Source organism: Ciona robusta, chromosome 10 (genome assembly GCF_009617815.1).
Source record: "Ciona robusta chromosome 10, ASM961781v2".
Classification (NCBI taxonomy): Eukaryota; Metazoa; Chordata; class Ascidiacea; order Phlebobranchia; family Cionidae; genus Ciona; species Ciona robusta.
The window spans coordinates 7,043,881-7,062,828 of record NC_143244.1 but is presented as its reverse complement, the minus strand read 5'-3'; the positions used below and the strand labels follow the sequence as shown (position 1 = coordinate 7,062,828).

The 18,948-nt window shown below is 33.1% G+C and overlaps 2 protein-coding genes across 4 annotated transcripts; one reads left to right on the top strand and one right to left on the bottom strand.

Moving 5' to 3' along the window:
• The first annotated feature begins 462 nt into the window (after nt 1–462).
• Nucleotides 463–10,937, top strand: LOC149730306 (ferroxidase HEPHL1-like). Its single transcript, XM_089886955.1, has 23 exons — nt 463–654; nt 942–1,083; nt 1,296–1,480; nt 1,665–1,780; nt 2,058–2,164; nt 2,399–2,593; nt 2,951–3,077; nt 3,310–3,490; nt 3,883–4,078; nt 4,375–4,454; nt 4,915–5,045; nt 5,328–5,492; nt 5,744–5,882; nt 6,159–6,297; nt 6,634–6,829; nt 7,303–7,430; nt 7,644–7,769; nt 8,135–8,261; nt 8,598–8,756; nt 8,983–9,118; nt 9,427–9,581; nt 9,870–10,062; nt 10,287–10,937. The coding sequence occupies exons 1-23, from the start codon at nt 491–493 to the stop codon at nt 10,612–10,614; spliced, it is 3,615 nt and encodes a 1,204-aa protein (XP_089743081.1). The 5' UTR covers nt 463–490; the 3' UTR covers nt 10,615–10,937.
• Nucleotides 10,938–11,460: 523 nt separating this feature from the next.
• Nucleotides 11,461–17,770, bottom strand: LOC149730305 (kelch-like protein 12). Of its 3 annotated transcripts, none has more exons than XM_089886958.1 (11): nt 17,439–17,770; nt 16,711–16,864; nt 16,436–16,653; nt 15,969–16,115; nt 15,837–15,912; nt 15,214–15,302; nt 14,616–14,820; nt 14,141–14,284; nt 13,501–13,656; nt 12,805–12,949; nt 11,461–12,740 (listed from the first exon to the last, which is right to left on the bottom strand). In XM_089886958.1, exons 1-11 carry the CDS (start codon nt 17,655–17,657, stop codon nt 12,620–12,622), a joined length of 1,674 nt encoding a protein of 557 aa, XP_089743084.1. In that variant the 5' UTR covers nt 17,658–17,770; the 3' UTR covers nt 11,461–12,619. The 3 variants fall into 3 exon arrangements, with proteins under 3 accessions (XP_089743084.1, XP_089743086.1, XP_089743085.1); XM_089886960.1 differs by lacking the exon at nt 17,439–17,770 and adding an exon at nt 17,111–17,406; XM_089886959.1 differs by lacking the exon at nt 17,439–17,770 and adding an exon at nt 16,929–17,104.
• Between the last annotated feature and the right edge of the window lie 1,178 nt (nt 17,771–18,948).

The window sequence follows — 18,948 nt, the reverse complement described above, 5'->3', positions numbered from 1 at the left end:
TATCCCCTGTGTCAGCAATTCCACTGCACGCCGACTTATGTCTTGCGCATCCAAGCATGCAGGGCAACCGAAAAACTGAAAATCAAATAATTTGTGAACACAGAAAAGGCGAGTTGGGTTGAATATATGTTGAGACCCAGCGAAATTTAATTCAGTTCAAAACAGGTTGGACAGGGGAACGTATAGGTTGACACAGGGGAACGTATACTACAAGATAAGCTATAGGCTACATGGAATAGGAAAAGTTTTAAAATATATTGGTTGTCCATTTTTGTAATTTTTATTTCTTGTATTCTTTAAGTGAAAATTGTAGATAGTAAATAAAAATTGTGTGTAGAATTATTAATATCACCGAAATTTATTTTCTCGAGAATTTTTATGCTTGAGATAAAATGCGTAACATGATTTTAAAATATAAATTTTATAATCGAAATGTTATAAAACAAGATAATTTTCTGATTATTTTTAAATAAAATCCCAAATTTAGAAAATGCGAGTTTTTGTGATAGCGATTGCATTGTTGTGCGCTGCAGTGGCGACCGATGCACAGCAGAGAAGGAGAAAGGTTTATTATCTCGCAATAAACGAGATAATTTGGGACTACGCTCCTTCAGGGTTGAATCAAGTCACTGGAAACCGACTTGAAGATGAGAAGTAAGAATTTTAAATTGATTGGGGGGGAAGACGGGACACATTTAGCACATAATGTCCAAATATCCCGATCGTGTTTTAAACCATTAACAATGCGTTATTGTACAAAGTTACATTAATAACTTTTAAGCGGGCGCGAGGTGTATGAAACAGAACACCCGTGTTATAACCACCGTCGCACCCCCGCCACACGGGAACAAATATGTTTTATTCATTTAATTAAATGGGGGTATAAAAAAACACATAATATATATGCGACAAATCCTTAACAAATTTCATTGTAATTGCAGAATTGCTCGCATATACAGCAATATGTACATTGGCAAACGATACAAGAAAGCTGTGTTTCGAGCCTACACTGACTCGACGTTCAGTGAGGCGTTACCTCATGACCCCAATCTCGGATTCATGGGACCTACTATTCGGGCCGAGGTAATCTGCTCGGAATAAAACTTGTTTTTTGGAACCTCCTTGAACATAACTGTTCATAGTTTTTTTTGTATTTTGGACAAGAGGTTTATTTTCAAATGCTATAGCGTCGCCAGCCAAGCTGACAAGTTGTTCCCGCTTAAACAAAATCGCCGTGTGTATTCAACATGCTATATATATTGAACATTTACATTTTTGCCATAACTTTTTTACAGACTCGCGATGTAATTAAGATACATCTCTTCAACAACGCAAGTCGTCCTTTCTCCATACATCCACATGGTGTGTTCTATACGAAAGCAAACGAAGGTGCTTTGTATGCTGACAACACAACTGATAAAGCAGACGATGGCGTACCACCTGGAGAACAATATGAATACACATGGGACGTCCTCGACGAGTAAGTGAAAATCCAAACAGAAACAATTCCCCATAAAGTAAGATACGCGGAAGACGCTCTCTTTTCAGGGAATTTCCGATAACGTCACTTTAGGTTAAATCCCTCAAACAAAAGTATAAGAAATGGTTTATATTTTTGTCCTGTTGGATTATAGTTATATCGATGTAATGTGAATATTTTCCAGCTACGGTCCTACAAATGACGATGCTAATTGCTTGACTTGGGCATACCATTCCCATAACCATTCTCCCGTTGACATCTACTCTGGATTAATTGGAGCTCTCATTGTTTGCAAGCCTGGTATGTAGTTTACATGTATAGTAAGTTGGTTGGGGTAAGATGGGACACGTTTTTATTGAATTTTTCGTCTCATAGTATTGTAAACAGGAATGTTTGCAATTATAAACGATCAGGAAATATAGAGTTTAAGTGCTAACAATATCCCATCTTACCACAGTAGTACTATATCATAGCATGAAAGATATTTATAAATGCAACTTAAACCTTTTTATGTTGGTTTCAAGGTTTGTTTTACATAAATTATATTTCAATTAAACTTCACTTTATTGTCCACTAGGAACGTATCGTGATGATGAAACAAGGACAGACGTTGATCATGAGTTTGTTGCAATGTTCTTTATACCATTTGAGATCGAAACTTGGTATTTTCGTGATAATCTTAAGGTAAAATTATTAAAGAAAAAATTTTCTTATATGCTCTTGCTTGGCGGGTCAATGACGGTCGTTATAACACGGGTGTTCTGCTTCATACACCACAAGCTCATTTATGAATAACCATGTTTGTAACTTTGTGGAAGAATTCTTTGGGATGATTTTATGTATGGCTGACAATCAAGACAAACTATAAAGCACCACTGTTTTGGAGCAATTGCTGTTCAGTGTATTTTTGTTTTACAGACTTTGGAAAACTGGGAAGAAGTTGATATTACAGAGAAATATTTTGTCAAAGGAAACAAGATGCATGTTGTGAATGGCTACATCTATGGTAACACACCAGGATATAATGTATGTCAGGGAGACACCATTAGTTGGCATATATTAGGGATGGGCTCCAACAGGGATTTGCATCCAATTCAGTTCCAAGGACAAACTGTAAGTTTATTTACTTTTAAAATACTCAAGTTTCAAGCTTGTCCTTAAATTTTGAATATTTTTAATCAAATGCTTTTTTGCTAATATTTGATGGTTGTTGTTTGTTTTATGTATGGCTGACAATTTAGACAAGCATTAAAAGACCAGTGAGATTTTTAAGTATCATCAACAAGTGTCTTTAGTTTAGGACACACAATGTGTCTTGCCTAAGCATACATAATCACAGTGGTATTAGTGTTGAAACTGAAATCCGTATTCTCTAGGGTGAAAACTTGAAAACTTAATATTATTTGTAACTTATCTAACACCTAAAACCTTTTTCAGTTATTGCACATCTAGAGCCTAATTTTTTTTTAGTTATTGAGTAACCACCACCGATCCGACACCTTCATATTCATACCGGCCACATTCTCCACTTTGTTAATGAGAGCTGACAACCCAGGAAGGTGGTGGATCGCATGCAAGTTGTACAGTCATTTCACCGGTAACATAACTTTATTTCAGCAATATTTATATATTTAAATTCTGTTTATCTATAAAACATAAAAAAAAATCCCCTATTTTTTTTCTAAAACATGACAATAATATTTAATTTGCAGGAATGAAAGTACTAGTTTAATCCAAAAATTAAAATAATTCATTTTTAAATGTTAGTTTAATTTCGCTCTTCCCTTAGGATTCAAAGAAATAAAATGATGTTATTTTTATCTCCACAGAGGGAATGACAGCTCTTCTCAATGTTGATCCTCAGTGCAGAGATGAAAGAGAAGAAGATCCCAACTTATCTCTTACTGGCATCACAAGGGACTTCTTTATAAGAGCAGAAGAAGAGCTTTGGGATTACGGACCTTCAGGAATTAATCGAATCACAAATCAATCACTAGATGCCGATGGAGAGTAAGGATTTTTCGTTTAAGTTTTTTTATAGATTTAAAATAGAAAATAGGCATCTTGAACTGTTTATGAAAAATTTGCAGACCACGCACCTTGTGCCTGCTTATGAGTTACCACATATATCTTAGATACTGATTGTTGTTTTTCTCTATTCTGTTTGGGTGAGGTCCGTAAGGACCTGGGATTTAGGCCAGACTTGGCCCATTGCCCCATATTAGTTTTCCTCTATTGCTGACAATAGCAACTTCAAGCCTCAACTTATATTCTATGGTCAAGAGAAAATCATTGTAAACATTTTACCACAGCACTGGGCCAACCATTTACAAAAGTTGTCTGTAAAACTTACAAATTTAAAGAGTTAAAATGCATTGTACTAAAAACCACATTATTTGTAGGGATTCCGCTGCATTTTTTGAGCGTGGACCCGAACGAATTGGTGGAGTTTATAAGAAAGCAATTTATCGAGGTTATACTAATGCTTTTTTTAACGTTTCCACTGCTCACCCCCCAGACATGGGTTTACTGGGTCCTGTCATTGCTGCCGAAGTTGGAGATACGATAAGAATAACATTCGCAAACTCTGCAAGACACGTAAGTATGCTCAGTTTTCTTTAAATTTCAATATTTGTACTTAATTATTGTTTAAATGAATTATCACTTAAGTTAGAGTATAAGTAATAATTAGGTGGGGACACAATGTGTTTTAGTCTGGTTGCAACACTTTTATGACTTTTTTAATATAGTAAATGTCATTTGGTTAATGTTTTTTTTATTTAGTTTATGTTCCAAATCATACATATTTACTGTTTTTTTGCTAGAGTCTGACACATCAATCTAACTTAAAAAAATATTTTGCTAATTTACTGTTTTTATTGTGATATATGAAGAGTTTGAATATGGAGCCTCATGGAGTTTTCTTCACTGAAGCCAACCCTGTAGAACCAGGTGAACAACATGTATTTACATGGTAAGTAAGTTTAACTGGTGTTGTGCCACAGTGGTTAGTTCCGTTTAACCCAGAGGTTACAGGTACGGGTCCAGTAACCCCTGAGTTAGGGACTCGTACGTGTCACCCCTGGGTTAGAGAAAGATGAATATACATAACTAAACTATTTGGGGAAAATAAAAGCCTATGAAAAACCAGCACCTTACAAGGAAAATGCTGAAATGGTGTAGACACGAAATGTGTCACTTAAGTGCATACACAGTACATATTACTTAAGTACATACACAGCTGCGCCACCTATGTTAGCAACACAAATCTTCATATTCAAATTTTATGCATCAGGTTTAATTTGGGCTAACTATGCAATTAAATCTGTGTTCTAAGCACAGTGAACTGCTACACTTAAACACCTTCACAAATTTATTTTTACAAAGTTGTTTAATTGCAAAATACCAAACTGGTTACTAACCAAACTTTACAGGACGTTACCAGACAGCACTTCACCTGAACCAGAAGATCCTAACTGCCTTACGTATCTCTACACATCTACTGTTGATTATATTGCAGATTCAAACTCAGGACTGATTGGCCCACTGCTAGTTTGCAAAAGAGGTAAAAATATGGCTGATGTAATATAATCATTTTTTGTTGTTTTATAATTTTTGAGAAGCCACCTTTTTAATTTGTTTTAATATTTTTAAAAAATGATTTTATGTACACATGTGGTAATTAATAAGCGGACGCTAGGTGCATAAAATAGAACACTAGTGCATAACAACTGTTATTGCCCCGCCACACAAAGAATATTCAGTTACAATTATTCAACCAAAAACACTAGCTTGAATACATTTAACCGAAAACATAAACTTTACCGGTATTTTATTTTCCCTTCAGGAACTCTGGAATCTGAAATGCAAAAACGTCACAAGTACCTTATGTTGACTGTATTCGATGAAAGCAAGAGTTTATATTTTAAAGAAAATATTCGTAGTTTTCTCACTAATTATGAGGAAGTTAATCTAAAAGATGATGATTTTAAGGAATCCAATCTCATGCATTGTAAGTTAGTTCTTGTGAAAAGTAGGTCATGCTTTTGGTCCAATATTTGATACAGGTTTACTTTTTTAGTCAGTTTTAACTTTAAACTATTTCGGATTAGTATTAATTGTTTAATCAGTTAAGTTTGTTTTTTTCAAGCGCTGTGGCTTAGTGCATAACATGTTTATGGCAAAAACATACCGGATCTGAGGCTTGATAATCCCACCTTCGTAGGTCTGTGTGTGTTTTAACAATTCTTCTCTTATCTACAGCCATCAATGGTAGAATGTATGGCAACCTAGATGGTATGGATATTTGTGTGGATGAACAAACTGTGTTTCATATGATGGCTATCGGAACAAAAACAGATCTGCATTCGGTGAAACTTGATGGAGTCAATACTAAAATAAAGTAAGTAAGGACACTTACCTTAAATAATATACTATATTTCCAAATTTTTTCACGTTTTTAGGAGTGAGAGAATAGGGTTATTTAGTTCTGTAAATATTCTTTGTTTACACCAAGTGGAACACCAAAAGAGATTGAAACATGGACCTTCTTACCCCAACCTACTATATTTTTACCTTACACTGACTATATTTTAAACATACTATATATTTCCTACAACATACTATATAAACTTATACTTTATTTGCAAATTGAAGGAATAATAATGTTTTACAACAGTGGAGTGAATACCGGTGCAGTTGACCTGTTTCCACACATTTCCAAAACTGTTCTCGTACAAGGGGAATTACCTGGCACTGGCATGTTGTTCTGCAGAGTGAATGATCATTTAGCCGGGGGTATGATGACATCATACACAGTGAGTATATGTTAAAGAAAAGACTGCATATATAAACAGATTGATTGGTTAATGGAAAAAATGGGAAATTGTGGTCAGAAAATTGTAATTGAAGAGTCATTGCTGCTACCATTGTATGTGTCCTTGAGCAAGACAATTAATAGCAGCTGCTTAAACCCATTCGACCATTTTCATAAGTTGTCCGCTATATATAAATCTCAAAAATCCCCCCCAAAAAACAACCCATAAAGTTACATACGTGGTAAATTTTAGGGGCGCTGGGTGTTTGAAACAGAACACCTGTGTTTCTAAAATGTTTTACTTTTTTAAATGAAATTTAATCTAAAAATTTCTCAGGCAAGTTACTGCAACAACCAAAACACCAATGACAACAACCACGCCGGATCTACACCTGTGAAAACTTACTACATAGCAGCTGAGGAAATATTTTGGGATTACAACGCAAGAAGATTAAATATAGATGACGAACCTGTTGATATTCCTGGTAACCATGGATATGAACACGCCCACCCTATTCCTGGTGTTCTGATTGGTCAGTTTGTTATATATTTGTTAGAACAGTGGTTCCCCCCAAAAAAGTTTTGTTGTTGAGATGCATTTTGAAAAGGTTAAATTGCGACGCACAGGCGATTTAAGAATTTGTTAACAGTGTTTTTTACCAAAGTTGTATTTATTGGTATAACAAAAATGATATAGTATGCTACCTGTGGGCACATGTGTCCTTGACCAAGGTGCTTAACAGCAATTGCTTCACCCAGTTGTTTCTTGGTGGGTTGTTAAAATTGTCACTCATACAAAAAAGTATTTTACCACAAAGTTACATATCTGTCAACTTAAAACAAGCACAAGGTGTATGAAACAGAACCCCTGTGTTATAACGGCTGTTGTTGCCTCACCATGCAAGAACAGATAAGTTACATCCATTCATTCAATATTGAAAAGAATAAATAAGTTACATTCATTAATATAATATTGAAAATGTTGAGTGATGTCCGTTTATTGCAGGCTCAATGTACAAGAAAGTAGTGTACAAGGAATACTCCAATTCAAGTTTCATTCAAACTCTTCCAAAGCCTGAGCATCTTGGGATCCTTGGCCCTATTATTAAGGGAGTGGTTGGGGACACAATACGGGTAGATTGGTTTATTTTTGCATATTTTGAAGCAAATTGTAATATGATTAATGCGCATGTTTTGTCTCTTTTTTATTAAGATTATACTGCTAAAATCGAAAATGGGTCAATTCGATTTAGAATATATTGTACTCATATAAAGTATGAAATCACATATAAAATAACAATCACTTTAAATTAGGTTTAAATTAAATAATGAAATAACTTGTTCCAGATTGTGTTCCGCAATAAAGCAAGTCGAACATACAACATGTATCCTTGGGGAGCAATTGATCCATCAAGTTATCAAGGTTCTGTAGTGAATGCTGCACCTGGAGAAACTGTGGAATACACATGGGTGGTAAGTATGATCAATTTATTAACTTCTATTGAATGCAAAACTGTTTGTTTTTTTATTTCGCTTTATCTTACTAGATGAGTCATTGAAGGATTATTCATAAAATTTAAAATTGAGATTTTTAGTTCTAATGGGTTCAGTTTTAGAATAGACAGCAGAGTATACAGTGTTACCACATTATTCAATGATATTCCCGAGTTCGACAACTATGGGTGTAAGTGTATTTTAACAATGTCATCCACAATTTTACTACAAATTCAAAACCCTTGAGTCCATGGCTATTCGTTATCAGAATGTCTAATTTAGATTTTTGTTTTTCTATGTATCCCTCGCATAAACAAGTTTCAATAGGAATCCTGTGTTTTAAGATTCCAGATTCTGCTAGTCCAACCAACTCCCAACCCAGCTGTCAATCATCCATCTATATTTCTACTGTTGATAAAGTAAACGATGTAAATGATGGATTGATGGGCCCGCTGCTTATATGTGCTAGAGGTAAAGAATTAAAAACACTTTGAATAAATAAATAAAATATATTTCATCTCTTCGATCATTATAACGAAGAACGGAGAGTTTACAAAAGCGAAAAGACAGGTGGTAACGGTAAAGCAACAGATGTTAAAACACTTATTGATAAAACAGAAAAAAAAAATAAAAGACAGACATGAGGTGTGAAAACCAGACCATCGTGCTACAACGATTTTGTCTTACCATATGAGGATTATGTGACCTAATTAATACAAAAAGACAGATTAAAAAAAGCATTATAGCTGACAATAAAAAAAAAAATTAAAAGAAATTTCCAATAATTTTAATCTTCATCCTGTTCAGGAGCTGAAGAACCAGATGCAGAATTCTTCCTTCAATTCGCGATCATTGATGAGAATGCGAGTCACTTACTGGATGACAACATTCAACACTTCTTGCACACTGATCCTGAGACCTTCGATAAATCTGATGGGACTTTTGAGGAAAGCAACAAAATGAAAGGTTATTTTTGAATGAATGAATGTAACTTATTTGTCTTTGTGTTTGCTTTTTTAATGTTTGGCTGACTGCTAAAGAATCACAATTTAAACAGTTCTATGTTTCATACACCTCACGCCTGCTTACAAGTTACCGAATACATATATAGTGTTTTGAGTAATGATTTTTACTCTTTTAATATAAATATGTAAGTATAAAGATATATTAAAAATGTCTTCAATGATTACAGGGATCAATGGATATCTCTCTCATGTACCAGGGTTGATTATGAAAAAAGGGGATCTTGTTCGTTGGCATCTTATTGGTTGGGGAAGCGAGAAGGATTATCATTCAGTTCATTTTCATGGCAACACTTATGTTCATATGTAGGTTCCAGACTATGTGGGCAAGGACCTTGTTGGGGGCCTCGGATTCAACCCAGATTTGGTTCATTGCCACAACAATTAGGCGGCTTCTGTACGTCTTGCCTTCAGCCAGGGTGACTCTGTCCTGGATATGACACTGGACTAAGTTTTGCAAAACATCTCGCAATTGTCCATAATTGTCTTCCCCAGGAACACATATACGCCCATAATGGTAGCAGCATCTAGCTTTGAACCCATAACCTCTGGAATAATGGCAAGCAAGCCAACCACTGCGGCATGCCGGCTAAATCTATTCAATATTTGTACAGATCCGAGGGTTCTCACCGTGGTGATACGTTTGATCTTTTCCCGGGATTTCTTGGCACAGTTGACATGAGAGCGATTGCAGTTGGTGAATGGCTGCTACATTGTCATGTGTTTGATCATATGCATGGAGGGATGGAAACTACTTACACAGTTTCAGGTTTATTTTTAAAAGTATTAATTTCTCTTTCAACAAAATTTTAATGAATTAAACTTATTCATTTTTAAATGAAGGGCAAGGACAGTTGTTATAACACTGTTGTTTTGTTTTATACACCTCTTGCTGCTCACAAGTTACCACGCTTTTATTTAACATTGTTACTTAAGTAGTTTTTACTCGTAACGATTTTAAATATTGTCGCTTTTATTCTATTTTCCTTCTCTTCATTTATATATTTAAATATAGATTTTTGCTATTCGATGATGTATATATAAATGTTTAATACAGAACCTGCACAGAATGAAACTAGAGTATGCAGGGTGGAAGCGTCCAAAAACCGCCTGTTTTTCCGCTGCAATAACCTTGCTATTTCTACCATACGTGACATCATGCCCCACCCATGGCGTATTGCTGTACGGTTCCCGAGTGGCGTCGTTGTCCGATTGCCAAGTAGTGCTGTCACACACCTTGATCTTAGCGGGTAAATTTAGTGTGGTTGTAAATTAATGTAAATACCTTTTCAACAGCCCATCTGGAATGAAAAAAGTACTGTATCTCCAAAAAAAACATTCCCTGATAAAGTCTTGCTGGATGGCAGACGAAACTTTGGAAATACACTACGTTTTTATACCAGATGGGCCGTTGAAAGACAATTTACAATATGCCTAATAGCAGAAGTAACAGAATATGTTTAATTACTTTCAGCAACCGGATAGCAATGCATGTCGCTCGTCAAATTCTCCGACAGTTTCGTAATCTCATATCAGTGAACTTTAACGACAACGTCATCAACTTTGTTCCATCCAACTTTATAGCTCGTAACCACAAGTTACAGTCCCTATCAATACGTAATAACAGGGGCTTTCGTAAAGCAAAACCTTTAAAACTTGGCCGTCGCAGGCGCCATTCAAAATCGAAACCACGGTTGATAATAGATTTTTCCGGAAATTCACTTCTTCAGCCAAGGTGCCTAAATAACAAACTAAGCTGGGGCCAACTAAAAAGATGCTTTTTGTCTGAAAGACTATCATGATAAACTTTTTGCTGTTGCGGAAATCTTTTGATCACACACTTTTGTTACAGGTGTTTAAATATAGTAGGTTGGGGTAAGATGGTTACTGTTTTCATTCTCCTCTCTCTTTATTTGGAATAGTGCAAGCAATATTAACTAAATTATGTAAAAGTGTCCCCACGACTCTAAAAGCGTGTTGTTAGTTTGTTTGTTAACACGATTGTAAAATAAGCTATTATATGCTGTAGCCATAGCTATGTGTAATTAAACTGTATCTGAAATTAAAATTAATACCGACTGACTAAAGATTACAAATGTGAAATAAAATAAACTCAATAACCCTTGCTGTTTATCCATAATCATAACCATATTCGCATGTATTCATTGGTTCACCCATGGATAGGTCTATGGTTTAATCTTAGCAAATAAAAACATTGTTAGAATATGGTCTGGTGGGGGAAGATGGGACACCTTTTTATTTTCTTGTCACATTTGGTAGCAAACAAAGTACATTCAAAAAATTATAAAACCGTACCCTCACGACTCCCATAGACCGTTGTTAATTGTTTAAAACTTGATCAGGATAATTGGATAATATGTGCTGAAAGTATCCCGTCTTTCCCCACCCAAGTATACATATAATAAAGGAGAATTTTACAGATTTAAAATAGCAACGGTTTGCATACCCTTGTTCTGTGCACCTATTAGTGGCGTTTTTTTTATGTCCATGAGTGTGTTTTGCAGCATCTCTGCGAATTTAAGAAAATGTAACAAGCGCTAAATTGCTGATTTACCTATTCTCAGTATATAGGTCTGTAATCTTACTAATCAAATAAAACTTAATTTTTAATGTAAAATATACGCAAATAATTTGTTTTTGTTGTTTATTAAGTCAACAATTCCTTTCGCTCAGTGATAACTTCACCTGCATCAAGATAAAATTGAAATAATAAAGTGTGAGATCAAAATAAAGAATTTAAAACACCTTCTCACTGAGTGGTTGACTCTTATTCCATTCAACGCCACCTAAAATCTTTAACACTCCCCCCTAATTAAATTATTAAACCATTGGTTTGGTTGGGTCGTATAAAACCTTTACACAATCGAAGCACTTACAAATGAAGAACAATTTTGTAGTGCAACAAATATTATAGAACTGTAGCTATTCCAATAACAAACCTAAAACTTCACACTAAACATCATTATTACACCTTTGATGCTTTTGTTAATGTTGTATTATAAGTAATCACGATATGAAGAATTGAAAATACAATCAAAAGTATAACTGTTACAGATAATTATGAAAGAAATAAAAAAGAAGAATTCGTAATTTAGTTTTTTGGAATTATACATTCAGGAAAATTTTCATACTTGTATTTTTCAAAAAAATAACGTTTTAGGAACAATAAAAACAGTGAAGAAATTACAAGAAAAGAATTTTAGTTTGTCAATTTTATAAATGTACAATTAAAATAGATATACGTGTTGTCATCGCGATATAGAGAATTGAATACACAATCAAACATACGTAAGATAAAAATAAATTATGAAAGATATAAAAATAAAGAAATAGATGGTAGGATACAATATTTACAAACAAAGAAGAATATTCAACAAATAGTTTCGTATCTCATTGTGATTGACACAGGTTTTATTGGAGTAAATATTAAAGAAATGCTGCATAACTGTATTTTACAAATTGGGAAATATTTTAAGTACAAATAAAATAGTAAAGAAAATACCAGGAAAGTATTTTAGTTTGATAATTTATCTAAAGTACAATTAAAATCAAGGCACAAGGTTTTATGCGCAAGATACAAAAAGGATTTTAATTGTGAATTTGAAGAAATGTGACAAATATGAATACATTATATAATGTTGAAGTAATTATTTAGCATCAAACCCATTTAAATAGGGCCAAGTTATATTGTGTTAACCCACAATGATTGAAGATAAAACCATTAGGTTGCCTAAATATACCACCAAATGTATAATGGAAGTTAAATAAAATACACCATGTATTTATTTAAATAGCAACCATAGAATGGTTGAATAATTCAACTTCAGTTTCACCAACAACACTCCACTTGTCAGTTTGATCATCGTAACATTCAATTGATTTCACAATTTTTTTCCCAGAATCCAGACTACAATAAACAAAAATGTTTTAAATAGAACAAATGTTGACCAAATAATATTTCAAGTATTTACCCTCCCACTACATAAATCTTGTTTTGTGCAACACAAGCTGCATGGGAACTTCTCTCAATGTTCATATTCTCCACATAAACCCATGTGTCATCATCAACATTGTATTTCTCAACTGATTTAAGAGTTTGTTTTCCATCATGGCCACCTAACAACCAGTAATGTTACTATAAATATTTCCAGTGTGTAGGTAAAACTTTCATAATATAGGCTTAAAATTACAAAAAAAATAACCGTTTTTTAAGGTGTTCTCATTTATCACTAACAAAAACTAAAGATTTACAATTTTATAATTATTTTAATATAATGTTTTTTTTGCGCAAAAGTATTAACAATATATAACCACCTGAGATCAAATAAACAATAAATATAAATATATTAGAATGTTTCACAATCTGTATATTGTAAGGATAAATTAAAAACAATTTAACTGTCACACTATGACCATTTTGAATTTCAAATTCCAACAATACAAAAAATTAGAATTTGAATGTTACTAAATCTCATATGTTTATTTTAAACAGATGTACAAACAACATTTACAGAAACAAAATTATAACAGTTGTTTAATAGTACCTACCAATAACATAATTTTGAATTCCAACAACACAAAAAAAATTGTTGAATGTTACTGAATCTCATCTGTTTATTTTATACTGAAATATTTCATAAAATAAAAAGTTATTTAAAACAACCCACCAATAGCATAAATAGCATTGTTAAACACCACAGCAGCCAACCAACGTCGTGGTGTTTGCATTGAAGCAACATCTTTCCATTCATCTGATGATGGATCATATCGTTCAACTGAAGATATAACTTTCCCATCGTGTCCACCAAGTGAATATAATTGATCTGTATAATTTATAAAACAGAACTTAGATATATGAATACACTTAATCTAACTTCATTAAAAAATATCAAAAAATGTGTTAAAAATATATATGTTTGTGTCATTCTTTATTAGTAAACATTGACAACAACTAGCTAACAGTGATAAGATAAATTTAAAACTATTGGTGTAAACATACAGTTTCTATTTAGACCAATAGTTGTGTTTATGTGTATTGGGAATTTATAAAAAAATATTGGTTCTGCGGGCTATTTACTGCAAGCATTTTAAGTGACCTGCAAAATAAGCACATGCTAATTAGGTGGTCTTAGAAAACAAATTTAATTTTTTAATAATTTATTTCAATAGGCTCAAATTTAAAATCAAAATTTGATAAAAAAAACCTGATGGATAAAATAACAACAGTTTCGAAAAAAAAGTATATGTAGCCCACTTATCAGTATTTGCTCAAGTTGAGTTATATTAAATGTACTTTCAATAACCAACCATTGTGAGCAACCAAATAATGACCCCATCTGGCAATCTTCATTGGTTTAAGTTGAATCCACTTGTTAAGTGGAACAATATAATATTCTCCAGATGAAACTATTTTATTATTTTTATCACCTCCACCAAATACAAAGATGACACCTATGTTATAAACAGTTTAGTGTGATGAATGATAGAAATAACATGAAAATCCAACACATTTACATTATTTTGTTCACAAATTTCTAAAATATACAGATATTATAGAAATGGAAGCTTACCATTTATAACTGCAGCAACAAACGCAAAATTCACACTGTAGGCATAAACAGTTAAAATAGGATTTTATAACGAATTCTTGGTTAATAAAACTTACGAATTCTTGGTTAATAAAACTTATCAAGTATACTTACAAAGTTTATATAAAACTTATGTTATTTAATTAGTTCAATAATTTTTGCAATATTTAGACATCACATCAATGTAAGCTTACCATTTATAACAGCAGCACCAAACACATATCTCTTGACATTCATTGAAGCTACCTTCTCCCATTTTAAAACCTTTTCCTTCAATTTCATTCGATGAACAATGTTAGTGGCTGTTTCTTTACCATCAGTTTGTAAATCTCCTGCAAGATGATACAGAATATCATCGATGACAACAGCTGCTGCTGCATCTCGACCAACTGGTAAATCCTAAAATAAAGATTGATTTTAATTTAAACATTATTTAGAGAAAAGTTTATTCACTAAACTAGAATTGTATATAATAAAAACAACTTTTAAATGTTAAAACACAACTTTCAACCTTATTATTTAGAGAAACTTCTATTTATTACACTAAAATTGTAAAAAACAACTTTTATATTTTAAAACACAACTTGTAGCACAATGTACAATGACCTAAATAATCAGTAGTACCAAAAAAAATCTTTAAAATCTTTGCACTTAATGCCGAATAACAGGCTTATTTTATATAATTATTATAAAGTTTACCACTATGTTTTTGTTTTCTGAATATTATGAATCAAAAAATTATTATAAGTTTTACCACTATTATTTTAGTATTATGAGTCACATTTAACTTACTGGAAGTGGACTCCACTGCATTGTTTGTATATCAAACTTTGTTACTTTGTTTAAACTGTTTATACCACCAAGAGATATGAGGGATTTCTCTGAATATTGAAACAATAAATAAACATGTAAACAAAATGGATGCCACAAACAATTCAAAAAAAAAGACGGGATAAATGTTCAAGTTACAAAAATGATCCAAAATAATAATAAATACAAAGTTAAACCTGTTTATCTAACTACAAATAATTAAACACAACAATAAATTATAAGCTGAGTTAAGCAATACCAAGAATTAAATGCTACCATAGAAAAAATAATTCTTTGTTATTTTTGGAGATATTAAAATAAAAAATTGCGCTTGTGATTTTACATTTTTTTTAATTTGGTTGTGTGTGATTTTATTTTAGATATGTTTTTTTCCCTTTCTGTGTACTAATTTCACATAATTTATCTTATATTGTGCAATCGGAATGTGTCTTGCCTGATGACACAAATGCCCACAATGGTTAGTGACTAGGACTAGCCTTTGAACCCGTAACCTCTGCGTTAGAGGCAGGTGCGATAACTAACTGTTCCACCCAACTGCCGGAGTTGTATGGTAAATACTTAAAAGAAAATAAAATATATTTTACCTGTTGTTTCCTTTTTTTGTTGCACCAAAGCATTAACAAACAAATTACCCCAATCATCAAGTTTTCGAATAAGTGGCTAAAAATATATAAATTTGTTTGTCATGAGTAATAAATGATATGTTGATTATTTACCTCAACAGAGATCACATCTTCAAGCATTTTTGGAGATACTTTACTAATATCAACAAACTTGAAAAGTTCACTCAAGTAACTTTCATTTGAAGCCAAATCGAACTTCACCCAGTTCATAACGGCAGTGTAGACTAAGTCTGAAGAAACCTAAAATTATGTAACATCATATGGGTGTTTTATTTAAATTAAAAACGTATTTATTTAACTCTAATATTTTTTGGGGCACCAGGTTTTAAAGTTACACACTGATCAATCCTAATTCCAATTCTAACAATGGATATTGCTCAATAGAGTTATAAAGCCAGTGATAATTTGGACCAATGTAAGATATATTGTTTTAATAATGTTATATTAGAAAGGAAGAACTAATTACAAGTTTTATAAAACATTTTAATTGATTACGATAGCCACCGTACACTCTAGTCCTATAAAAGTATTCATATATTGTAAATATAAAGCTATTCTACCTTATCATGTGTTAATTGTAATAACTTAATGACATCATCTTTTGAAAGTTTCTTGAAATGATCATCAGAAATAACTTGTTGATATTTTTCAACAACGTAGTTGTTGAATTTCTCGGTTAATTTAGGAATGGTGAAACGATCGGCTAAAGCTTGAATTGTAAGGCAATTTTGTTGCGTGATTGTTGTCAACAAATATTCAATGCAAAGTTTCTTGACAGCTGAAAATACATTATGTATAGCTATAGTGTTTTAGAAAAACAAAATGTTATACATACAAAGCATTTGTAGGAAATCAGAAACTGCAAGAAGGTCGCACACATTGTTGGTGTTGATGTTGATTTTTCCTGTGTACATAAAATCAACAAGTTTCTCTACACTTTCCGCATCTACAGCTTGAACTTCCACAGCATCCTTGTATTTTTCTTCCATCTGAAGTAATATTATGTTAATAACTTATACTGTATGATTAAAGTAAGCAGCAATAGCAAACTACCTCAGTGTCCGGCACCGTGGCTCAGTGGTTTAGACGCATGCATCGTAACCAAAGGGTATCCGGTGACATTTATACTGATCAGCGCATGTGTCCTTGAGCAAGACACTTAATGGACATTGCCCTAACCCAGTGGTCACTAATGGGTTGTCCAAATTAACAGTCATACAGAGAAAAACAATTACCCACAAAGTTGCACATGTGGTGACTCGCTGCCCAGACAAAGATAAACATTCTGGTTAAGTGCGTTGTGCTGTGTGAGTACGAGCGTAGTCTTCGAATGATGTTTGCGAATCATGTGAGACCGAGTTTGCAGATCCGCAAGTGGAGTCCTACGGATCAGGAATCGGGACAGAATTGGAACTCGGTCGGTCGAAACATAAATAAATGACTTCACTAATGCGAGCAGTCACTTTCAACGTACAGGGGTGTTGGGGTAATGGGCCAATTCTGTCCTAAATCTCAGGTCCTCAAGGACCTCACCCATACAAAATAAATAAATAAAAAAACTACCTCACTATTAAACATGGTGTCGAAATATTTAGAATAGCAAGAAAGAACCATCTTGTTTGCTGAAATGTTTTTCTTTCCAACAAGGATTATGATATCATTAAAACGACCATCTTGTCGTGACTTGTTGGCAAATGAAAGAAGATCAGATGCGTGATCAATATTGTGTGTTTGTTCTTTAACTGAAGATGTTCCACTTAGTGAAAATGATGTTTCTGCCATTTTAACTTTAATCTATAGATTAACTAATTCTGTAATACGTAAATATATATCAAGTATGTAGCAAATTATTGAACCCTTAATTCAGCTGCATCTGTGTAGATAACAACACCAGCATTTAATATATTTTAAAAAATGTTAAAATATGTGTTATTATCAATACACAAGTTACTTGACTATTCACTGCATCTGTTTTAGTGTTTCTGGCTACTGTCTTTACTTTATTTATTGGTCCTAGGTACAATCCATTGGTTGAAACGGTCAAAAATAGCAACGCAATATTCTCATTAGTTACGTAATTGACTGTTACCTCTTACCCTACTGTACAACTTTAAACAATACCAACTAAATTCTACAACAGGTATATTTTCAATTATTAAGCTTAACCATTTCTTATGTAATTATAGGTTATAAAAAGTATATTGCTTCTTCTATTTTGTTTAAATTGTAACTGAGCCTATTGCTATTTCATCCTCTATTCTTACTGTGCAAACTAAACCTTTCGAATCGAAATGTACAGCCCATGTTAGCTCAGTTTGTACTGTTGTTTGAACAACGCTGCTAAATGTTGAAAAGTAAACAAACTGGTTAAATAGTTAAACATTAATAGTATATGTGACTAGTGAGACTGTACAATGGCCCAGATGGTTAGGATTGTGAAGATCACACTCGTGCTCAATATTTACCTTGAACCTTGAATAAACGCTGCTGTTACTGTGGCCTGGATTATGGGTGGCCCCCGAAAACGCAACAATGATAGCAAGTTTATATTTACTTCTGTCGCTCACTCCATGTGGAAATATTGTTAAGATACACAGCAGAGATAACCATTAAAGGTAATACACACACTGTAACCTCAATTTCAACTATACATGATTAGTTTATTGCATAATGCTAACAGTAATTTTAAAACTAGGCTGTATAATACTTAGATCTAATAACATTTTTATTGACTATTCAAACGACTATGCAAACTCTGAAACTACTGTTCAAAACCAAAAACAAACACGGTAAACGGTTTCAACGTACAGTTTGTGCTCAATAATACGAACGAACACTTTTAAATCCTTAAACGGATTGCGAAAGCAGGAACTAACTGCTTAAGTCTACGTCTGTATTGGAACTGTAGTTTAAGCGAAGGGGAAATAAAATTTCGGGAAACCACCCCGTCGAGAAATTGGTTTCGAATGAATTGAAGCGTGTCTCATGTTACATTGTGAGATACGTAGTTCTCTGTATGCTGAACGGGCTGAACAAATTATATTAATGCGCTGCATGGTTGTATGTTTTATAA